At 44.0% G+C, this 22,591-nt stretch overlaps 3 protein-coding genes across 4 annotated transcripts; 2 read left to right on the top strand and 1 right to left on the bottom strand.

The window, feature by feature from the left end:
* Positions 1 to 209: 209 nt before the first annotated feature.
* Positions 210 to 2,431, bottom strand: LOC115390906 (regulator of G-protein signaling 5-like). The gene is made up of 5 exons (XM_030094953.1): positions 2,240 to 2,431; positions 2,093 to 2,149; positions 1,948 to 2,000; positions 689 to 852; positions 210 to 582 (listed from the first exon to the last, which is right to left on the bottom strand). Exons 1-5 carry the CDS (start codon positions 2,281 to 2,283, stop codon positions 415 to 417), a joined length of 486 nt encoding a protein of 161 aa, XP_029950813.1. The 5' UTR covers positions 2,284 to 2,431; the 3' UTR covers positions 210 to 414.
* Positions 2,432 to 3,921: 1,490 nt separating this feature from the next.
* LOC115390856 (calcium-binding mitochondrial carrier protein SCaMC-3-like) lies at positions 3,922 to 11,079 on the top strand. 2 transcript variants are annotated; one of them, XM_030094883.1, is made up of 11 exons: positions 3,922 to 4,114; positions 5,081 to 5,290; positions 6,706 to 6,829; positions 6,925 to 7,012; positions 8,271 to 8,382; positions 8,588 to 8,746; positions 8,871 to 9,023; positions 9,211 to 9,324; positions 9,421 to 9,588; positions 9,665 to 9,812; positions 9,972 to 11,079. In XM_030094883.1, exons 2-11 carry the CDS (start codon positions 5,096 to 5,098, stop codon positions 10,181 to 10,183), a joined length of 1,473 nt encoding a protein of 490 aa, XP_029950743.1. In that variant the 5' UTR covers positions 3,922 to 4,114; positions 5,081 to 5,095; the 3' UTR covers positions 10,184 to 11,079. The 2 variants fall into 2 exon arrangements, with proteins under 2 accessions (XP_029950743.1, XP_029950744.1); XM_030094884.1 differs by lacking the exons at positions 3,922 to 4,114; positions 5,081 to 5,290; positions 6,706 to 6,829; positions 6,925 to 7,012 and having other exon boundaries at positions 8,283 to 8,382; positions 8,585 to 8,746.
* A 1,967-nt stretch (positions 11,080 to 13,046) lies between these two features.
* Positions 13,047 to 22,536, top strand: LOC115390844 (far upstream element-binding protein 2-like). Its single transcript, XM_030094871.1, has 18 exons — positions 13,047 to 13,295; positions 14,901 to 15,003; positions 15,082 to 15,135; positions 15,218 to 15,254; positions 15,342 to 15,400; positions 15,498 to 15,569; positions 15,654 to 15,711; positions 15,848 to 15,995; positions 16,149 to 16,247; positions 16,337 to 16,456; positions 17,634 to 17,736; positions 17,903 to 18,027; positions 18,123 to 18,413; positions 20,894 to 21,003; positions 21,085 to 21,173; positions 21,274 to 21,471; positions 21,554 to 21,747; positions 22,503 to 22,536. The coding sequence occupies exons 1-18, from the start codon at positions 13,206 to 13,208 to the stop codon at positions 22,509 to 22,511; spliced, it is 1,959 nt and encodes a 652-aa protein (XP_029950731.1). The 5' UTR covers positions 13,047 to 13,205; the 3' UTR covers positions 22,512 to 22,536.
* The last annotated feature ends 55 nt before the right edge of the window (positions 22,537 to 22,591 follow it).

Below are 22,591 nucleotides of genomic sequence, written 5' to 3'. Positions count from 1 at the left end.
TGTGGTGAGAACTGAGGACGAGTGTAAACAGGCACCAAAGCACTTTTTCTCAAACCAGTTTCCGAGGACTGTAAACAGTCGTGCGTCGCATGAGCAATTCCAACTCAGCTGCTTGATTAATGTCAACAGATTGGAGCCACAAACTGTGCTTCAGTGGCAATTTGTGTAAAAATGACTGCGTGAATACAACATCAGTCAATCCCCCTTCCTGAGGTGTGCTTCAAAACAACGCTTGCAGTTTATTTGTGCTTCAGAGTCAGTTACATCGACAATGAAGTTCACCACAACACACAGTGTACAACGCACAAGGAGAGTGCTGCCTGATTAACACAAAACTGAGAAAACAGACTGCCACACTGAACTGATGGGAGTACATTTGTCGTATCATGCGGTACGGGTTGGTTATTCTGTGCTTCAGCAAGCTTTGGCGACCTGCGCGCAGTGGTGGGAGCGCAGGAAGCGGGGGAAGGAGTCCTTGGCCATCAGGGTGTAGATCCTCTGCTGGGCCTCGTTGAACGTGTCCCCGGACGGAGAGTCCATCCCGCTCAGCAGGGCGTCGCGCGTCTCAGCATCCAGGTTCACCTGGAGGACAGAAGCAGATTACTGAAGAGGCGCTTTCGTCCACCCTGCTTCCTTTGATTTGTTCCCGGTTTGAGAGACGTCCTGCATCGAGGTGGCGTTTGCTGACCTCCTGCGGCGCCTCGGGCACGATGAACTGGCTGTAGATGCTGCTGGCCTTGGCCTTGTGCAGAGCTGATGGAGAGACTCTGTAGTCCTCACAGGCCAGCCAGAAGGCCAGGTTCTCCTCGCTGAACTCCGAGCACAGGAAGCAGCGAAAGGCCTGCACAGCGCCTGAGAGGGAGGCCGACCGAGACAACACACTCAATATAACGATCAGGCTTTCAAACAGGTTCAGGACACCACAGCACAACAACACTTATTTAATAAATACTGAACTATTCTAAGTAAACATACATTTCCATGTAGATCATAGTATGTACTCTTGATAACTCTTCTGCTGCCTGGATCATCGCTGCACCACGGTGCAACTCTATTTTCAATTTGAGTGCAAAGTCTTACACAGGGAGTGTGTATGACTATGACTTTAATGTACATTTATACTAAAATGCAACTCACTCAGCAATGCAGTTTGACACATATATAATACTTCCATCATAAATACCCATTTGTAGAGTTAAAAAAAAGGAAACATTTTCTTCATTTCCATGCTATTCAAAGAATGTAATTTGTAATGATATGTTCCTTCTATTCAAGATTTTTTAAGGTTAATATTCAGAAAAATGTGCAGAAGACAAAACAGAAGTCTATTTGTCCAACTTAACCCCATAATATTGGAAAACAGGCTGATTCTTCCATGTAATTACAGAATATCAAAACCTCAAACCTTTATTTTAAACAGTTTCGTATCTGAGCTTTGCTTGTTAAGTTTGGTTAAAACTGAAAATTATTAAACTGTGACCATTTTCTGATACCTTGAAGAGAGTCTATTTTTCTGCCATCATTGTTATTTTGTGATTTACTTGTTTTTTTATCCTATAATCCTGAAATATGTATGTATTTGCTCTGTGAGCACACAGGTTACATTAATGCAAAATGTTTTGTGAAACCTCTGACTGGGACATAAGTAAACTCAGATAATGAAAAGTTGATTAATTTCACTCAGTCTAAACTTCAAGAGTTTATTTTAGCAAAAATTCTTTCAATTTCTTAAAATGTGTTATTTTCATACTAATATTGTGAATATTTTCCACAAACCTGTAAAGAATTTGTTTGTAAAGTTGAGGAAAACAGACAATCGCTGTATTATTTCACTACAAGACTGTTTATACTCGAATGAATAAAAATGAATTTCAAAACATCTGTGTTCTGCATTGATTCATTGAGGTTTGACAGTCAGCAGGATGAAGTCATCTAAAACAAACTTACTTTTGCTGCTTAACAGAGTTTCCAAGTCCTGGATGATTTTTGCATCCTGAATCCTGAAAAGAGAAACAGGGACAAAATAAAACATGAAGCTTCAGCTCTGTTGGATCCATCTTTATCTTTATTTCAGTCTCGTCAGTAAATGTACCTGTTCTTGTGGTGCGTCTCAGCCATGTGAGTTAACTTCACCCTCATTCCTTTTGCCCTGAAAGGAAGACGGACGTAGAAAAATCGCACATGGAGAAAACACAATCTCAGAAAACGTCATTTAATCATGAAACCTCTAAATACTCACTTCTCCAGACATGATGAAGGCAGCGAGGAAAGACCTTTGCACATTGAGGCCTTTGATTTCTCAAACTCTGAATAATATAAATTGTGTTTTATGATCTGTGAAGAGTTTCTCTTCTTTCAGTCAGCGTCCCGGACCGCAGTGTGCTGCTCTTTTATACGCTGGGTGACTTGTATGTTTTCTCATCTGTCAATCAGCAGACCTCAGACCAGCAGGTGTGTCCGTGTGATCGAACGCAGACAGGAGCGTCTGATTGAGAGGCGTACGTGCTCGGCCGCCATGCAGATCTGTCAACAGGACACACACACAGTCTGAGCGGATAATGGGTCAATCAAAGCCAAAAGACCTTGAGTGTGTGTGTGTGTGTTTGTGTGTGTGTGTGTGTGTTTGTGTGGTTAGGGGACATTAATAATGTGTCATAAACAGAGCCTGGCCTCAGCAGTGTTATCACAGGGGAATAAAGCGATGACAGAGGAGCAGGTGGGATTCAGCTTCACTCATCACACAGAGCAAAGTCATACATTTGATAAGATTATTAAAAGCACTACTTTACCAGTAATCAGATTACACCATGATATCGCTCACCTTTTTTACTTTTTCTCTGCTCCCTTGTGTGCCGCTGATTGTTTATAGTGTTTCATAAGATCCTGCTCTCTGCCCTCAACACATATCAACACAAATGACATGATCCAGGGGATGTATGTGGAATGAGAAGAGTTATTTTGATGAAAAACCATGAATTTAAGTTTACCTCATCCAGATTTTGAAACTGTTAAACAGCTCGACGTGTGAAAACCCTATCTTCTTCTTTTTTCTGCTGAGGTGATGATCGTCTTCTTCCCGTCTCAGTCTCCTGAGTTCTCCTTCTTGTTCTCCCTCACCGCATCCATCAGCCTCCTCACGGACGTGTCTCATCCTCTTCATGTCTCATCCTCTTCATGGCTACAGTTCCATCCTTATGTTTTTACATGGCTTCCACCTCTCCTATGAACAAACCATTTCAAAGTTGTGTGTCTCCCTCTTTCTCATCAGCTTCTGTTCTGCCACCATTCTGCATCTCCTTCAGCAGGGGTGTCAAACATGCGGCCTGTGGACCAAAACCAATGAGAACCGGATCCACTCTGGCCTGCAGGATGACTGTGAAAATGGAAACTTTCATTACTAAGTACAAGTTAAATCTTGGGATTGCCATAATATGAGGTATTGATGAATACCAAAGTGTTTTTTTAAACCAATGTATGAAATCATATGCTGTATGATCTTCAGCTGAGCAAAGAATTAAGTTACTTTTTGCGTTATTGCAGGAAACAATTATTGATATCACTGCATTATACATTTTTTAAATGTATTTGTTTTACTTTAAACGTTGAAACTAGTTTGAGCTCCAGGTCATATCGGGTGAAAACATGTTTCTGAGGCTCTCGCCGCTTCAGTCATGGTAGAAAAGTCCAGTCGCAATGCCCGGACCGCTTTAATACCGTCAATGTGTCAAAACAATAAGCAATAATCATCACACACAATATTGGTCCCTATTTTTATGATATCCCCCCACAATAAATGAATAAACACTGCGGATTTCCTATGACTGTGGTGATAAGATCTTACTTGTGAGAGAGAGAAAATGAAGCACATCTCTAAATTCCAGCTCCGGCGCGTCTCGCAGCGGCTGCGCGTTTCTCTCGCTTCCTGCTTCCTCCGCGAGAGCGAGGCGAGGATTTTACCGAGACGGAGCCACCGACGGAGCGCCGACACCTCCCGGAACCGGGCCGGTACCAAACGTCCGAACCTTCCCGGACCGACTGCTGTCCGGATCCGGGAGCTGCGCCCGGATCTCGTGCGTCCGGCGATGGGCGGCGGGTCGGTCCGCAGAGAAACACCGTGAGTGGGCCACGAAACCGAACCGTAGGCTTTATTATTAGACCATATTTTGTTATGAGGCCACCACAGAACCACATAACAGCCTGGTTTTCCCCGTGTGGAAGCTGAACTCCCTTTTTCCAGATGACCCGACGCCTTTTGGCTCCGACCGATCATCTGGATTTTTGGAGAAATCCCCCCTAAAAACGCGACAGATCGCAGGAAAATCCCGTTTCTGCTTAATGGTCTCACTGTCTGCTTAATAGTTGCACTGTTCTGGATTCATAGTTTAATCGCAGAGGATTAGGATTAGTGAGGAGGACACGGAGCTCTTTAAGACGAACGACCTGTCATCTGGCGCAAAACGATTTATTGAAGCAGCTTGTTGCAGCAAGGTTTGGAAAGTTAGAAACTGGCATTTCACAGGTCGATTACAGAAATAAAAACTACATGTAGGCGCACGTGTTTGTTCTACACACTATGATCCAGCTGCATCCAACTATTTTTTGACTTTTTAACCAAAATAACCCCAGAACTAAAGCCACGCTTGCTGGTGACCCACAATACGACCATGTTCTCTTGAGCTCCTGAAGAGAAATGAGTTTTCTTACAGTTTATTTATAGTTTTTTATTTATTTATTTCTCCTAAAAAAAAAGAAAGAAATCCCAGTATATACTACTTGAAGAACATGTCATATAAAGAAAACAATGTTTGAGTAAAGTGAAGTACATTAACTTCAATCTTTGGACATTTTCAGATATAAACCACAAAAAAAGCCCAGTTGGACCAATGTTTAAGCAGAACATGTCTTCCACATGGAGCCGGAGAGGCATTGTGGGTAGTGTAGACTAACCCTGACTAGGAATGTTGGGTTGGTTTTACTCCTTCTTGTACTGTTCAACCTTATTGCACAAGTTCATTTGTAATGACTGTTTTGAAAACTGCATCCATTTATCCATGCCTGAACCAACACTCTGTCCCCTCAGCTGACGTCGGCTGCGATGGGACCACAGTGGACCTGGTTTTCCCGGGCCCAGTGTCAGAGCGGCGAGCCTCCGGGTCCGGACAGAGAGAGGGAGAAGCGCTGGGCCGAGCTGTTCGACCAGCTCGACCTCAACAAGGATGGACACATCGACATCGTGGAGCTGCGGGCGGGCCTGGCGAGCCGCGGCTTCTCCAGGAAGTCTCTGGAGAAGGTGAGGCGCGGGGCAGGAGGGGTGGGCTTTGGGAGGCCTCTCACTCTAATGTTGCTTTTCAAACATTAAAATCAATATGATAGTTTGAAGCCATTAAAAAATGTAGACGCACTGATATTCTCAGGTGTCATTGGGGCGATGGATGCAGAGTTTATATTGTTTGCACTGGAAAAACTGTTTAAGACATGATAGGAAACTCTTCTTGGAGTCAGATTCTCTTGGTGTAAAGACTTGAAACTCATTGGTCAAACATCTAATAAATCATCTTTAATCTACAAAATCTCATTTAAAAATGTCCTCTGTCTCTGCAAAACTGCGTTTTGACAGAAAAGAAATCCTGCACTGGATTTTCACTCCTCTTTGCTGTTTGTTTCTTGTTGTACATTTGAATCAATGTGTGTTAGATTAATCACCATGGTGAGTGTTTGCAATACAAAAACACATCATTCAAAACACAAAGACAGTGCTGTACGACCCGGGACCAACTCCAAAATTCTAATTAAATACAGATTTTGTTTTGAGCTATTTCCTAATAATTCCTCAGTTGCTATTCCAGCATCACATTTCCCTTTTATAGACCAGCCTGATCCTCAGCCTCACAGAGTGTGTTAACAACCCAAAACATCACCAGCATGAGTGTGTGTTGTGAATACACAGAGTCTGCATCCGTGTCCTCGGTGTCTCTGTTTGTATTGATTAAAAAGTTGAAAGTGTTTTGAGGAGAAACATGGTGCTTTTGATTCATTCATGCCAATTATGTTTTACAGTTTGTATCTTGTGTATTTTTTGTTTCACTTTCCACGATTAATTTTATTTTGTTACGCTCATCCTCGGCTTAAAAACAACCTTTACTAAGCTTGTGATGTTTCAAGTCGTGGTCCTGGTTTATTCCACATCCCATACATATCAGTGTTGGTGTGTGCGCGTGAGTGTGTGTGTGTGTGCCTTGACGTCTGCAGGGCAGCCTGTTTCCTATTTTAGTAGAAGGAGTAAGACCCTGTAAGCTGAGAGTGCTAACCTTTCTCTCAGTTCTACACTTGACCTCTTTTCACATGTTACGAGTCTCATCATGCGACCCGTCTGGATGTGACTGTTTTTGTTTTTACCCCGACCCACTTATGACATGAGAAATAAAACCCTCCCTGTTGTTATTTCTGCAATCCTAAGCTAGAATTCACCTTTCATATATTTTTACACAATATCTGTTACCATGAAGGTGAAGGACGGTTCATGTTCTTCATGTTGACTGCTGTGGATGTTTTTGGTCCTGATACCCAGAAGAAACGCTGCCTGTGCTGCTGTGCATGGCACAGCCGAGCTCCCCCTTTAAATCTCACCTCTGACTGACAAATGTTTTTTGGTCCTTGAACCACCGTCATGTTTTATCGCCTCTCCTGTCCTGTGCGTGCCGTCAGATGGTGGAGGCCGGGGACACCAACCAGGACGGAGTGCTGGACTTTGAGGAGTTCACCCAGTACCTCAGAGCACACGAGAAGCAGCTGAAACTCATGTTTCACAAGCTGGACAAGAACAATGATGGTCTGGAACAACTTTGTCTTGATTGACCGTAATTTACGCCACAATCTTTTTTTTTTTTTAATTAGATTTTTCACGTTATCATTTCTCCCTGAAAGGTGAGATCGATGTGGCAGAGATCCGAGACTGCCTGCGCTCCATGGGCGTGAACATTAGCATGAATGATGCAACCAGGATTTTGTTGAGGTCAGTTAATTTTACGTTACATTAGGAATTGAATGAAGAACACTCGCCGAAAATTTAAAGATGGATTTTGCTAATTTTTTTAATGATAAAACTTCACAAACTTCTTAAAGAGTCTGAAGTTCCAGTCTAATTGGGAACAACAAAAACCAATGAAAAGCCAGTTTAAAGCTAGGGTCGACGATCTTGGAAAAGTAGCATGTAGCACGAATGTAGCGTCTCCCCAAGGCTCCGCCCAGCTCCCACCCCATTGGAGGAGCTCCTGTTGGGAGCGAAGCACTGGACGCGGAAGTGCCGCGTGTGCGCGGAGGCGCCACTCGCACAGAATTTGTGATCGCCTCCAATGTCATTAACCTTTCTGACTGCCCGAACACAATGCGCATAGTAGCGCAGCTCGCCCGCTCCGCTTCGTTCGATTTTTCACGCGAGCCGCGAGCGCCGAGAGCGCCTTGGCAGCGCGTGCGCGCTCTGAACCAGGGCCAGTGCACGCCATTGAAATGTACACGCAGGGGGCTGGTAGAACGGCAAAGGGATTTGATTGGTTCCTGAAGAGCGGTCCGCGCCTTACGATTGGTCGGAGTTTTTACTGTCCTGTGGCCGCTACAATTGTCAAACTTTTTCTGCACCTTTTTCCGTCCACATAATGAATTGACTTCTCCCAGGGGGCAAGGAGCATTTCACTCAGTATGACAAAAAGTGCTTTTGGACAACATCGTCTACCCTAGCTTTAAACTCATCCAAAGAACAACTTAAACAAAGTTTCTGTCATAAACCATTCTGAATGACGTCCGACAGCCTCTCAACATTCAGTTCTGGAACTAGTTAGACACCTAACTAACTAACTAAATCAGTCTGGTGACAACAAGTGCCAAATTGTTAAAATACTTTAATATAGTAACAATCTAGACATGGTTAAAACAGAACGAAAAGATCTCAACCAAGGTAAAATCAGTACCAATCCAGTCTGGAATCCGGTTAAGCCTCGTCCAAAGACTATCTATGAATCAGTTTGAACCCAATTGTCAAACCAGTTCCTGTGTATATTCAGCTCCATAGTGATTACCACCTGCTGTTTTGGAGCTTTGCGTGAAGCTTGTTAGAAATAGTCATTTTTTTAATATACTGTTGACTGTCCAAATGATAAAATGAAAACATGAATTAAAAAAATATTAAATTATATTAACTTTGAACTCATCACCAGCATTTTGAATTGACTTCCCATGAAATTCTTTTTATAATTTTTTTTTTCTGTTTTTCTCAGCATGGATAAGGACGGCACCATGACCATCGACTGGAATGAGTGGCGGGATTATTTCCTTTTTAACCCTCTGACCAACATGGAGGAGGTTGCGCGCTACTGGAAACGCTCAATGGTGAGGCCAAGCACACAGCGTTGTGTCTTTCTGAATAACAATACTATCTGTAAAGTGGTTCCTCCTGTTTAAAAAAATTAATAAATGAAGGAAAACCTGCTAGCGTCAGAATCCATATAACCTATTCAATAAAGAACATTTGAAATATTTATTCTGGCTTTTACTCATCTGGAAGATCATTTCCCATTCCTTGTGGCTTCAGTAGATGTTAGACATCGGAGAGCAGCTGACCGTTCCAGATGACTTTTCAGAGGAGGAGAAGAAGTCGGGCTATGTGTGGCGGCAGCTGATGGCCGGAGCCATGGCTGGGTCCGTGTCCCGGACTGGAACCGCCCCGTTAGACCGCATCAAAGTCTTCCGTCAGGTGGGTTTGGATCTCAGCGCTCCGATCGAGGTCCACAAAATGATCTTTCATTTGTTATTAGTAATGTGTCGACATTATTGTGGAGGCTCAATCAATCAATCGTGTCCCTGTTCTCCTCTCCAAGGTGCACGGCTCCTCTGATTTCACCGGGAGCGTTTTGACGAGTTTTCAGGTCATGTGGAAGGAAGGAGGGCCGTGGTCGTTGTGGAGGGGAAATGGGATTAATGTTCTAAAAATCGCTCCAGAGACTGCGATCAAATTCACAGCTTATGAGCAGGTGAGAAGCATCCGGCGTTTTTAGTTTGATCATAATGTCTCAAAACCTCTGCTAACAGCCATCATATATGTTAGAGTTAAGCTCACAGTCACGTTCATACATACGGTTATCCCATCGAAGTCCATAACTTGACAGCATATATATGTGTGTGTAAATTTTAGTTTCTTGTTTTTTTAATGTTTTACAGATCAAGAATGTGATCCGTGGAGGTAACGAGACGAGAACTCTGAGGGTTCATGAGAGGTTTGTTGCCGGCTCTTTAGCTGGAGCAACAGCTCAGACGGCCATCTATCCCATGGAGGTAATGTCACGGTAATACACAGGCAACGGCATTTATCCAGATGTGAGCAGGGTTCATGATTCTTATGAACAGAACTCTCCTCCTTGTTTATTTTAGGTGCTAAAAACCCGTCTCACTCTGAGAAAAACAGGTCAGTACACAGGGATCGCAGACTGTGCCAAACAGATGCTGCAGAAAGAAGGCGTCCGGGCCTTCTATAAGGGCTATTTACCCAACCTGCTCAGCATCGTGCCTTACGCCGGCATTGACCTGGCCGTCTACGAGGTGAGAGGAGCAGGAAGATGCACGCCGCTCCCGCCGCTCAGTCTTCACCTCCTTCTCACCGTGTGGTGTCTTGCAGACTCTGAAGTTCGCCTGGCTGAACAGGAACATCGGCCTGGCGGACCCGGGGGTGATGGTGCTGGTTGGGTGTGGTGCCGTGTCCAGCACCTGCGGCCAGCTGGCAAGTTACCCACTGGCACTAATCCGCACCCGGATGCAGGCCCAAGGTCAGGATAACAGGGTTTATAAATATCTCAGGCATAAGTAGAGATTTGGGGCCTTCATGACAACGTGGGCGGTCTTCTTTAAGATGCCGGTTGACCACAAGTCAAACTTTTAGCTTCTTAATCTGAACACACTGACGTTTCTTGTTTTCATCCTTTCAGCCTCACTGAAAGGAGCCCCGAAACTCTCCATGTTGGCTCTGATTCGCAACATCGTGTCCCAGGAGGGCGTCACCGGACTCTATCGGGGAATTTCCCCCAACCTCCTGAAAGTCATTCCCGCCGTGAGCGTGTCCTACGTGGTCTACGAGTACACCCGGATGATGCTGGGGGTGGACATTGAGGGTAGGAGAGGAGGGAAAGGAAAAAGCTAGCAGGATGGACTGTTTGAGGTGGTTTTCGTCGACGTGCACGGATCCGTCGGCGGCGCATGAGGAAACGGGCCTTGACTGAGGATTGTCCCGAAACCACGAATCCCTTCAGGATGGATGAATGGGAAGAAACAAATAAGTTATGTTAATATATAATCTTCTGAAGCAGCTTAACATTGGGTTGATTGGCAGCGATTGGGGTGTGATGCGTTACAGTGAGAGCATGCCAGCACTGTGTGTGAAAGCATTTTGCTGCTCCCTTGAAGATTTGCATGAACTTGCCAGAGAGCAGAGACAAGTGTTACTCATCTTTGAAGCCATGTTACATTCCCTCAGCATTATTCTCTCTCCCAGGTGATCTGCTATAGAGAAGATGGAGGGCTGATCTAATGCTGTGTTTTCTAAGAGAGGACTATGACGCTTTCTCAACAAATGTTACAACAGCAGAAACTTTCTGACTGACCTCGGGGACAATACTGAAACAAAAGGAAAGACTCTCCTGGATCCTGGAACAAGTACTACTGAATAAAGCAAATATAAAGTTTTTATTTTTTTATCACATTTTTACAGCAGACATCAATAAGCACAAAGGATGAATAAAAGCCGTTGTTTATCTGTGTGCCGTTTGTGCTCCTATACAAAGAAGACATTTCTTAACTGAAATGTTTGATGTTCCAGAACCACTAAGTATTACTATAAACACTACAGTATGCTTTGTATTGAGAAAAAAATAAATTGATATTTATTTTATTGCATTGAGCATTTCTGATGTATCAATATTTATGTTCAAATCAATGCATGCATTGTGTTTCATTCCTAAAAGTTATTCTGTTCAGCTTTTTCTCATGTATGAGTGTTACAGATCCGTGTTACACAAGATTTCAATAAATACAGCTTACAAATGAGAGCAGTGCAGTAACAGTAACACATTGTCCTGATTTTTCTTTATTTGTTTTTGACGCTATAGTCTTTCGAGATGTAGTGCTAGCTGTGGCGGAGCCAGAGTGGGGGCAAGGGGGCGGTGGCCCCAGGACCCACAAGGTCATAGGACCTTGTTTCATGTGGTGTGTTCACATTTAATCAGAAAAAAAATTATTATAATAAAATGTGCAGTGTGTGTGAGAAGGTATACGCATATGATTGTGGGCTCCAATTTGCCGATTCTTACATTACAACTGTCCATGAATGCATCAGAGCTGTAAGCCAGCACTGATTGGCTGTGCGGTAATAATGAGTTTTTTCTTTGCACTTGATCTGAACTCTTTGGAGGGAAGTTCAACAGTATGCTAAACACTATGCTAGCCGCTAGCGGTACTACCCAAAACCTAACATCGGAGCCACTGGTGAGTCAGTGAAACCTTCAAAAATATTATCTTTATCAGAATGCTGTGGTCTTAAACACCTGGATATTTGAATGTGCCTTGTGTTGCTCTCAACTATAAGAGACCGCCGAGTCTATTTTTTTCTAATATATGTGAATTCCAAAAGATATAGATAGCTGTGACTATAGCTATCTGAATAGATACAGATTTAGCCAATGAGTTTTTATCTGAGTTTTCAGCACCATGGACAGCGGAAGCTCTGAGATTGACACCTGTGAGGCTGCATTTGTGTGCGTGTGTGTGTGTGTGTGTGTGTGTGTGTGTGTGTGTGTGTGTGTGTGTGTGTGTGTGTGTGTGTGTGTGTGTCTGTGTGTGTGTGTGTGTGTGTGTGTGTGCGTATGTGTATTTATTCTTCAGAACAAGTTTGTGAACTGGTTTGTGACTTTATTCTGCTTTCTGAGGCATATAGGTTTGCTTGGCTCAATAAAAGTGAGCATTACTGTGTTGTTTGATGGTAGCATGAGGGATTGTTTGAATGGTAAAATTACTATCATAAGGGCCCATCGAGAATGCTCCGCCCCCTCTGCACTGAGACCCACGCTCCGCCTCTGAGTGCTGGAGACCAGTGGGTTATGTTTCTAATATTGGTGGCAACACTATTAACACAAAACCACAGCCTCAAAGATAAGCATATTGTCTCAAGCACAACAAGACAATATCACATTTGATATTGTTATAGGATTTTGTTTTCATCCTCCAACTTGGAAAGTCTCAGGTTTGAGGTTCACGTTGTCCTTGACTTTAAATATTTGAACTTCAGAGCTATTAAGTCTTTTTAATAGAAATATTATCATATCGTTCTTCACTTGTGGAGCCTCACAGTAGAGTTACCTAACAGCCAAGTGGCCTCACAGCAAAGAAAATCATGGTTCTAGTCCAGGCCTATTAGTACATAGCATGCATGTTCTTATACATGTTTGTGTTTTCCTCTGGTACTTTGCTTTCATCCCACAGTCCAAAAACATGCATTTCAATTAATCTATATTACCCAAAGAAGAAGAGGAATGGGTATTGCTGGACATTTTGACATTACATAGACACTTGAGGCAAATCCAAAATGGTTGTTGAGTAAAAGTTTTTGATTATTAAATAGCATCATTATCTTTGTTTTCCAGAGTGTAAACGCACATGGTGGCTGAATGTGAGCTGTGAGTGTGAGCTCTGAAGAATCGAAGAGGAAACTTCCCTCATGGACAGTTCCAACTTGACAGATGTTAGATGTTGTTCCACTTCCCGGAAATGAAAACACTGTCAGATCATATGGATTTTCTGGGCCTGGTGCAGTTTTGGAGCTGAGTTTATCTTTTAATCCAGTTCTGGTAAAGTGCTTTGAAAAAAGCCAGCTGAGCCAAAACAAGCTGGGGCGTGTTGCGCACTCCCACCTGCAGGGGGCGCTGTTCCTGCGCTCCAGCATCAGAGCAGCGAACCTCCGGAATCAGCGGGGAGGCGGAGAACCCAGCCCGGGGCAGAGGGCGCGCTGATTGGCTCTTTTGAGGAGGGAAGTTTGCCGGCGTGGTAGCGGATCTCCTCGGTGTCCCCCCTCCGTGCGCTCCCGTTAACCTTCCCGCTTCTGCGCAGCTCGACCCGGCCGCGGCCATCCAGCCTGCTCCCCCCTTCCTGTGTGTCCACTCGCCCAGAGCAGCATGTCTGATTACGGCGCTCTTCCCTCGAATGGAGTCGGCGCTGGGATGAAAAAAGACGCTTTTGCGGATGCTGTACAGCGGGCCAGACAGGTAACCGAGGCGGCCCCGCGCCGGAGGAGGCGGCCGGTTAGCGGCTGCTGGGGATCCCGTTAGCTGCTGCTACAATGCTAAGCAGCCACTAAGCTAAGCGGCTACCAAGCTAAGCTAGCCGCTAGCCGCTAGCTCTACCATTCATTTGTCTCACGCCGCCGAGCTTCGACATCGTCTAGATCAAAAATACTACCAAAATCAGAGAGCTAGAAAGTTTTCCCACGTACTTATAATAATCCAACCTCGCCGAGGCCATAATTATGTGGAGCTGAACCAAGTTAAGAGGCCACCGGGGTAAACTCTATTATGGTGACATATAATGAGTAATCTGTTCAGAATCTAAAGACGTTCTTTGCATTAAACATTAACAGCTCCGTAGAAACCAGTTTATAAACTACTGATTTTATGCCCATTTAGCCTTTGTCACATTTGGAGGGAACGATGCAAACAATACACCTGACTTAAGCTGGTTTATTATAAGCTTTATGGTATTTGTCTGATTGTGTTTCGGACGGGTTTTGATCTTTTGTTACTTTGTCGGGTGACGATAAGCAGTGAAGCTATCATTAAGATTTTGATTGGTTTGATGAGGTGCGGTGACATTACTCATACTGTTATTTATTCACAACATTGTTGCTTTTTTCATTTGATACTTTAACACATCTTCAGATATTTCCACATCTCCCAGAATCAGAACTGTGTTGACCAACTTTATTGGCTCCTTATGGCCATATGGAGATGAAAAACTGCAGGTATTTGTGTTTGAGTAGCTCCTCGGAGGTCATCTCAGGAGATCCCAATGCTTTCCCAGGCTGACCGGCAGCTGTCCTCTCCAGCATGTTTTGCAAGCCGACTCCAGGATTAGAGGCAACCGAGAAGCATCCAAACCAACTTACTGACTGTGTGGAAGCAGTGGATCCACTTCCAGTTCCTCTTATCCTGGATAGTGACCTTTTACATTTGTAGTGTACCAGACTATCATAAAGTCAGTCAAGGACCTGCTGGTGGAGATCATATCTCTCAGTTGGCTTTTAAATGCTTCAGAGTCCTTGAAGAGAAGCTAGAGGGAAATAGTGGGAAGGACAGGGATCGCTCTGCTGTTTTTGATGTCTTTTGCCCCGTGTGAATTAGGCGAAGACAAAAGATGAATGTATCAATATCTGTGTTTGCTACCCATTTATCTGCTTATACACTCTTCACAGTGAGCACAATTTGCCAGGTCTGCATCCCCAGTTTCCATAACTCTGATTGAAATTTGCTCAAATTCACACAAATGTGTGAATTTGCTGTGTATAGACCAGAAGTTGGTTCTTCAGTTCAGTAATCATTGTCCTGCAAGTTACAGTTTCTTTCAATGTCCCCTCTGCTGAAGCCCCCCTCTGTGCCTCTTTTGTATTTGCGCTCTTTAAGATCAAACTGATTTTAATACATCAGAGGACGGCTGATAAAGTGTGATTGTCATTTGAATTTAGTGATTACGTAACAAAGATCACCTTCTCGAAGAAATTTGTTTCGACATCGGAATATGTGCGTAGAAGTTTTCGTTAACTGCCTTACCTTTTTTTTTAATCTTGTTTCTTGTTTCTTTTTTTTTTTTTTTTTTAGATTGCAGCTAAGATAGGTGGGGATGGTGTTCCCTCAATGAACAACAATGGAGGAGCTGAGAGTTATCCATTCACAGCACAGAAACGATCCCTGGAGGAAGCAGGTTAGAGGAGTCCCGCCAAACGCTCACTTTATCTTCGTATCTCTAAATTGTAACGCTAACTTTTTCTTTTGCTTACAGATGAACCGGATGCCAAAAAGTTAGCATCACAGAGTGAAAGAGAAACTGCATCGTGTATGTGCAATACTTCTAATCTTTTTCTGATTGCCATTTATTCATTTTCTGATCAGCTCATCTTGTTTGTCCTCACTCGCAGCTATTGAAGCGCAGCTGGCAGCTCTGTCCCAACAAAGGTATCTATTTGTTTTGTTCTGTATTTTAAACGCCTGGTGTTCGGTTGGATATTTCTGTGTATTTCATTACTCTGTGTGTCTCTGCAGTGTGCGGCCCTCAACAATGACAGAAGAGTGTCGGGTGCCGGATGCCATGGTTGGCCTCAGTGAGTACTCCCAAGTTTCTTCTGCAGTACAAACGTGTGAAGCACGTCTTCAACGTTTCCAGACGGTATTCAAAGCATCGTTATGTTGCCCCTGCAGTTATCGGCCGAGGAGGTGAACAGATTAACAAAATCCAGCAGGACTCTGGCTGCAAGGTTCAAATCGCACATGGTAGCCTCAGCTTTATTACATCAACAGCATGAGCAGTTCTTGCTTGATTTTGTACTGATCCCTCTATTTCTTGTGAACTCGCAGACAGTGCCGGTCTTCCAGAAAGAAGTGTTTCTCTGACGGGATCACCAGATGCCATACAGTACGTTCTTCTTCTTCTATGTATTCTGGGTATTAGTTGTCTATTTTCTGTTCTTATTAAAGAGTTATTACAAGTATAGCAATGGCTTTATGTTGGCCTCCGAATTAATTATCCTTTCATGTGATTTTGCTTCCAGGAGAGCTAAGGCTCTCATAGACGACATTGTGTCCAGGGGTCACGACTCCCCAAACGGTCAGTCAGGTTCCATGCAAGAGATGATCATCCCTGCAGGAAAGGCTGGGCTGATTATCGGTAAAGGAGGAGAGACGATCAAACAGCTACAGGTGAGATTCACGCCACATTTTCAGAGCTCTAATGAGCTACCCGGCGAAGGTGTGACTGCACTGTCACAGAGAGACTATTTCTGATCCAGAGGCACAGAAAATACGGGGAATGCTGTGATATGCTGAGAGTTTTAATTTCGTCTGAATTTCCAGGAGCGAGCTGGAGTTAAAATGATTCTCATTCAGGATGGCTCTCAGCCTCCCAACGTAGATAAACCCCTGCGCATCATTGGAGACCCCTACAAAGTGCAGGTACTGTTTAAACACACTGGAGAAACTTTCTGTTAGCTGCCAGGTCTGTTGTCCTGGCTTACTTCTTTTGTTTTTTTCTGATTTTGTAGCAAGCAAAAGAGATGGTCAATGAGATTCTACGAGAACGGGATCATGCTGGCTTTGGAGACAGAAACGAATACGGCTCAAGGATGGGAGGAGGCGGCGGCGGCGGTGGCGGCGGCATTGAGGTAAGAATAAAGTCTATGCCTTTAATTGCACGCGGCACAGTTACTAAAGGATGTGTATTACTATCCATCTCACCTTGTCCCTCCTGTACTGATGGATGGATAGATGGCTGCTTTATTCACCCCAGTTGTTGCATCAACTGCCTCCATGTTGAATCTACTCTGAGCTCTTCCTCTTCCGATTCCTGGCAGCTGGATCTCAAACCTAGTTTCTCCTTTATAACCACTGAGCTCCGCCTTAGTTTTTCCTCGGATCTTTCTATTTGTGGTCCTGTCACTCCCACTGACAATCTCAAGAATCTCCATCTCTGCTCCGTTGTGCTCAGACATGGAGACAGTACTGCTTTCATTGCAGGTCTCACTGCATGTTCAACCTTATTTTACACAGACACCACAGAGGAAGAAGGGCGCCGCGGCCGCTGCAGGCTCTCTCTGCATGTTGTTAGAAAAAGAGTGTGAGCCGGCAAGACGTGGTAAAATGTTCGTTGATGCGATGCACCGTTTTTTCAATAAAAGAGAAGAACTGAACGATCGTTTCCGCACATTTTCTTTACGTCGTATCAATTAAACTGTATCACAAGTAGTTTGTGTACTCAAAAGACCAAGATTCCTTGCGGATAGAACAAGCGCAGAACAGTATTTCATGTCCCTTTCGACCGGGTTTTTAAATATGAATATGAGCACATTCAGGGTTTTGCACGTGTTTATATGGCTGTGCGCCATGTAATGTATTATTCCGTCAATATTCCAGTTAATGAAGAGTTATTGCCTTTATATAAACGTACTCAATCTCGCGGCATTCGATCTTGCGAGACCCCGTGACACGAGATCTCGTCCCATCCCTAAAACCTTCCCTTTCATTCTTGCTGCTTTCCGTCTGTCACGCATCAATTCCACTTTATATGGCAGCAAATACAACACTGTCATCTCAGGAGGTTTTAGAGAAGAAACCCCAACTTAAAACTCTGAAACCTCATGGGTGACGATCCTCTCTGACACTTGTCTCCACCAAATCCACCTTGTATGTACCGTACGCTCTTCTTCAGCTCTTTATTGACCTCCCAGCTCTTCTCTCTATTTGCCTTGTTCCTACTGATTTGCTTTAAAGCTCTTGAAGAGAGGTTCTGATCAGAATGCATTGGTCTAAATCTGTCATATTTATTGTTTTGAAACTCTTCAGATTGCCGTGCCTCGACACTCTGTGGGCGTTGTGATTGGTCGCAACGGGGAGATGATCAAGAAAATCCAGAATGATGCCGGAGTGAAGATTCAGTTCAAGCCAGGTGAGCTCTTCACTTATTCCTGAATGATCAAACTGCATTTTGAAGGAATCGTCAAAGTAACGCAGTTAATGATCTCTGACCGTGGCTGTCTTTCGTGAGCATGCTCTCACAAACTGTATACTGGTAATTGTTTTAATAAACTTGTTTTTGACCTGTGGCTCTCCAGACGACGGCACCGGCCCTGAGAAGATAGCCCACATTATGGGGCCGCCAGACCAGTGTCAGCACGCTGCCTCCATCATCACCGACCTGTTGCAGAGCATCCGTGCACGAGAGGAGGGCGGGCAGGGGGTCAGTACGGAGGCCGGCCTCGATGCCGATAAGGAAATGTGTTTTGGTGAATGTGCGCGATGTTCACCCACTTGTGCGCTGGGTTTGACCCGCAGGGCCCTCCTGGAGGAGGCATGCCTCCCGGCGGCCGGGGGCGGGGCAGAGGTCAGGGCAGCTGGGGTCCTCCGGGGGATGAGGTGACCTTCTCCATCCCGGCTCACAAATGCGGGCTGGTCATCGGCCGAGGGGGCGAGAACGTCAAGGCCATCAACCAGCAGACCGGAGCGTTTGTGGAGATCTCCCGCCAGCCGCCGCCAAACGGCGACCCCAACTTCAAGCTGTTCACCATCCGAGGGTCCCCGCAGCAGATTGACCACGCCAAGCAGCTCATAGAGGAGAAGATTGAGGTTCGTTCAAGTAGGGATACATTATTCTTCCAGAACTGGTCCTGGGAAGATATGAGGTGATCTGATTCTAGTAAATCTGACTAACATGCAGAGATTTTCTCTCATACTTTGTTTTTGTGCATGTAGAACTCTTATTCCCTCTTAATACATTTGTGAAGGTTAAATAGTAGATTATTGCTTTTTTTTTTTTTTTTTTTTAAAGGAGTATTAGCATTTCAGGTTCACTTTTTTTTTGTCAAATCTCTTTATTGGATTTTCACATATAAAAGCAGCAATGACAGTCATAAAACAATACTATGTTAGTGATGTAATTCAAAGAGTACAACAAACAACCCACAACCCACCCCTCCACCCCCGGCACATATCCCCTCTAAGCCAAAACCAAAAAAAAAAAAAAAAAATATATATATATATATATATATATATATAATGAAAAAAAAAATATATATATGTATATATGTGTGTGTATGTATATATATATGTATATATGTGTATATATATATATATATATATATATGTATATATGTATATGTATGTATATATATATATATATATATATATATATATATATATATTAGGAGTGTAACGGTATTTGTATTCGTCCCGTACCGTCACGGTACAGGGGTCACGGTTCGGCACACACAATCACACGACGAATACACCAGTGAGTAAAAAAAAAAAAAAAATTCCAACCTTAGATGGCGGTAATGAGCCTAAAAGCTGCCGGCAACCACCATTATCACAGAAGAAGAAGAAGAAGTAGAACAAGCAGGTCCAAACATGAACAATCAAAGAAGAAAGTACAAGCGGAATGAGAGCTGCAGCGTGTGGCGGAGCGGATTAAACGGGAGAGTATTTGTTCCTCGTGCGTTCCCTCATACGGAGTGATGTGTGACGTGCCAGTAAACGGGAAGCAGCACAGTCAAAAAACCAGCAGAGAACGCCACGGTGGTGGAAAAACACTTTTTTAATACAAAACCCCGACATAAAAAACATTGGAGAGGCGAGATGGAACCAAATCGCGCAACAGTGAGTTGTATAAAGAGCTCTATAGCAGAATACGAGCCATCACCGCTGGTGTTATGGATTAACTGGTTCCCGTGTTAACGAATGACAGCGGAGGTCTGTGTAAACACATGCTGATTACAGCAGTTGTTAAAGTAAGACTCACAAAAGACTTTAAACGTATACACTCACTGTAACTGTCGATAGCCGAGGTTCGCTAGAACGACTAAATGTTTCAGTCATTATTGGTCACAAGTTAACACGGGCACCAGTTAATTCGAAACATCGGCCTGCGGCGCAGAGCTCACACCGAGACGTGCTGCTCCGCACGGCGGTGCTGCGGTCAGGGGAGCAGCCGCTCCTTCAGCAGCATATCATGGAGATTTTGGGACATTATTTGAGCAGATATCAGCAGATAAAAAGTCTCTGCTCGGCGCTGAGGACTGCTGCTGCAGAGAGGAAGACCTGCAAGTTCCTCGTGAGACTTTGTGCGCATGTCACAGGGTCCTTGTAAACGAGGATTCATCGTGGATGCTTAGTATGCTGTACATGAATACACTCGCGTTTAATACTATTGTTTACAATCGGATTGAAAAAACACCATGTAAACTGGGCCAATAATGTGTCGCATGGGAAAGCTTAGGAAAAATGTTCTGGTACATTTGTGAGCTTTTTTTACTTTTTCCCCACTGTACCGAAAAACGTACCAAACCGTGACCCTTACACCGAGGTACGTACCGTACCGTGGCTTTTGTGTACCGTTACACCCCTAATATATATATATATATATATATATATATATATATATATATATATATATATATATATATATTAATGAGCAAAGAAAAGATTATTGCTTTTCTAAAGTAAATGTGAAAGCCTTGGATCCTTTCATTACATTTGATTAGTCCCAGTAATCAGATTAATTGTTTTCCTATGGTAATGTGAACGGGGTCGCTGACTCAGATGAGCAGGTTGTGATAAAGATCTGCAGCAGTCTGGTCATTTAGTGTTGGAGAAGGAAAAATCAGCTCACATTTTTAGCGTGAAACCCAGAGATTTAAAGTTTTGCTTGACAGGACATGTCTCCTTTATGCTGGGTTTATAATAGTCTGAGAACCGTTGTTGTGTTTTTTTTTTGTGGCTAATACTTTATGAAACAGTCGTAAATATGAAGGAGTGAAAGGTAATCTGCGGTTCTGATGGTGAATTGATTTCAGTGTTTTTTTCCTCTTGCTCTGTCGGTTCCTGTGTTTGAACACAGCACTGCTGGTTTGTGGTTGGTAAACAGCTGTTGTGCTTGTTTGTGTGTGTGTTCACATGTGAACTGCACTGACGCTGTTTAAACCAGCCCTGATGAGTAAATAAAATACGAGTTTTGTCTTGATTAGCTCCAGTGAACAATATCAGCCCAAAAATTGTAGTTGAAACACATCAGAGTGTTTCATTTGTCTTTGTCCTCCTGTGGTTTTTAGGGCCCTCTGTGTCCTGTGGGTGGAGGTCCTGGTCCAGGAGCACCAGGCGGTCCGATGGGTCCGTATAATCCCAACCCTTATAACCCAGGGCCTCCTGGTGGAGCTCCCCAGTAAGTACAGCCTGCTGAGGAGACGTGAACGTCAGACCCTGAACCAGCTTCGATCATAAACGGTCCTGTGTGTCTTTGCAGTCAAGGCGGACCCGGTGGTCCTCAGTACTGCCCTCAGGGCTGGGGAAGCAGCTACCAGCAGTGGCAGGCCCCGAGTCCACATGACCCCAGTGAGTTCCCCACGCCATCAGACGCTTCACATTTCAGCACGTCGTGCTCTCCGTGGATAATTTATTCCTCCTCTACCGTTTCTCCACCTCCTCCCGACAGATAAAGGCGCTGGAGACCCAAACGCAGCATGGGCTGCCTATTATGCGCAATACTATGGCCAGCAGCCGGGGGGCGCCATGGGGGGGCAGGCTCCTGGGCCCGCAGCAGCCGGGGACCAGGGTCCACAGGCACAGACCGCCGGGGGTCAGCCCGACTACACTAAAGCTTGGGAGGAGTATTATAAGAAGATCGGCATGAGTAAGTCGGAGCTAAGAATCGATTCAAGTTTGAGCTTTGAATGATAAATTCAGGTGGTTGACGGTGAAACGTGTGCTTCCAGCCCAGCCAGGCGGCGGAGCAGCAGCTGCTCCGGGCGCCGGCGCCGCCGCAGCGCCGGCGGCGGGCGGAGCTGCAGCCGGCGGCCAGCAGGACTACAGCGCGGCCTGGGCCGAGTACTACAGACAGCAGGCCGCCTACTACGGACAAGGAGGACAGGCTCCGGGACAGGCGGCGGCTCCACAGCAGGGACAACAGGTGAGCCGGGAACACCCGCTTCCAGAACAACAATCTGCTCAAAGCCAATACAAGCACGCTGCATCACATCTGGAATACACAGTTTCATTAGAAAAAGAAAAAAACAGCCTTTGGATGGTAATGGTTTTCAGTCTGAAGCATTTTCTTTTAAACGAGTGATATTATGATGTATTCCTAAAATTTTTAAGAGCACTTTGACTCATGTCTGAGTGTTCAAATGCCAAATAAAGTTACCATGAAAGGGAATGTTGGGTCTGATTATTTGAATTTTGCAGAAATACAGATTATATTGCCATTTTAAACAATCTGACTTGTCAGAATACTTGATTAATGTATTTTATTTGCTTTGATGAAGTATTCAGATCATGGTTCACAATTTTGAACCTAACCCAGGAAACCTGAATTTAAAGAGTTTAATTCACTTTCATTTGAGCAGTGTGGACACATGGTTAGTTACCTTTTATCATCAAACACCAACTTCAGTAAATCACAGAAGGATCTTTGACGTCTGTGGTTGAAGAGCCGCTTCTTTTTTGCAGCTAAATCATTTATTTTTACCTCCTACTCATGATGTTGAATGCTGACTGAACAAAACACATCAAATAAAGCAGTTTCAAATTCCTTCATATTGTTTTTTAACTTTTATTTAACCAGGTGATTTAAATTACAAATTGTTTATATTTATTGTTTATATAGTATATTACATTTATATTGGTTATAAATTTAATTTTTTTTCCTTGTGTTTTCTCTTTCAGGCGCAGTAACCGTGTCTCTTCGTCTTTTTTTTTTGTTTGTTTTTTTTCTTGAGGAATCATCGGACTTGTTCGATATCTACTTTTTCGGG

The sequence above is a fragment of the Salarias fasciatus genome, chromosome 6, assembly GCF_902148845.1.
Source record: "Salarias fasciatus chromosome 6, fSalaFa1.1, whole genome shotgun sequence".
Classification (NCBI taxonomy): domain Eukaryota; kingdom Metazoa; phylum Chordata; class Actinopteri; order Blenniiformes; family Blenniidae; genus Salarias; species Salarias fasciatus.
Note: the sequence above shows the minus strand (reverse complement) of the source record. Positions and strands in the feature narration are given on the sequence as shown.

Bases quoted from the DNA above. Each gene is read 5' to 3' on its own strand.
- LOC115390906 (XM_030094953.1), bottom strand. From the start codon at position 2,283: ATGTGCAAAGGTCTTTCCTCGCTGCCTTCATCATGTCTGGAGAA. The intron at 2,150-2,239 runs GTGAGTATTTAG...TCTTCCTTTCAG, and splicing joins CCTTCATCATGTCTGGAGAA to GGCAAAAGGAATGAGGGTGA. The intron at 583-688 runs GTCAGCAAACGC...TCTGTCCTCCAG, and splicing joins TGCCCGAGGCGCCGCAGGAG to GTGAACCTGGATGCTGAGAC.
- LOC115390856 (XM_030094883.1), top strand. From the start codon at position 5,096: ATGGGACCACAGTGGACCTGGTTTTCCCGGGCCCAGTGTCAGAGCGGC. The intron at 6,830-6,924 runs GTCTGGAACAAC...TCTCCCTGAAAG, and splicing joins GCTGGACAAGAACAATGATG to GTGAGATCGATGTGGCAGAG. The intron at 8,383-8,587 runs GTGAGGCCAAGC...TGGCTTCAGTAG, and splicing joins GCTACTGGAAACGCTCAATG to ATGTTAGACATCGGAGAGCA.
- LOC115390844 (XM_030094871.1), top strand. From the start codon at position 13,206: ATGTCTGATTACGGCGCTCTTCCCTCGAATGGAGTCGGCGCTGGGATG. The intron at 13,296-14,900 runs GTAACCGAGGCG...TTTTTTTTTTAG, and splicing joins CTGTACAGCGGGCCAGACAG to ATTGCAGCTAAGATAGGTGG. The intron at 15,712-15,847 runs GTACGTTCTTCT...TTTTGCTTCCAG, and splicing joins GGATCACCAGATGCCATACA to GAGAGCTAAGGCTCTCATAG.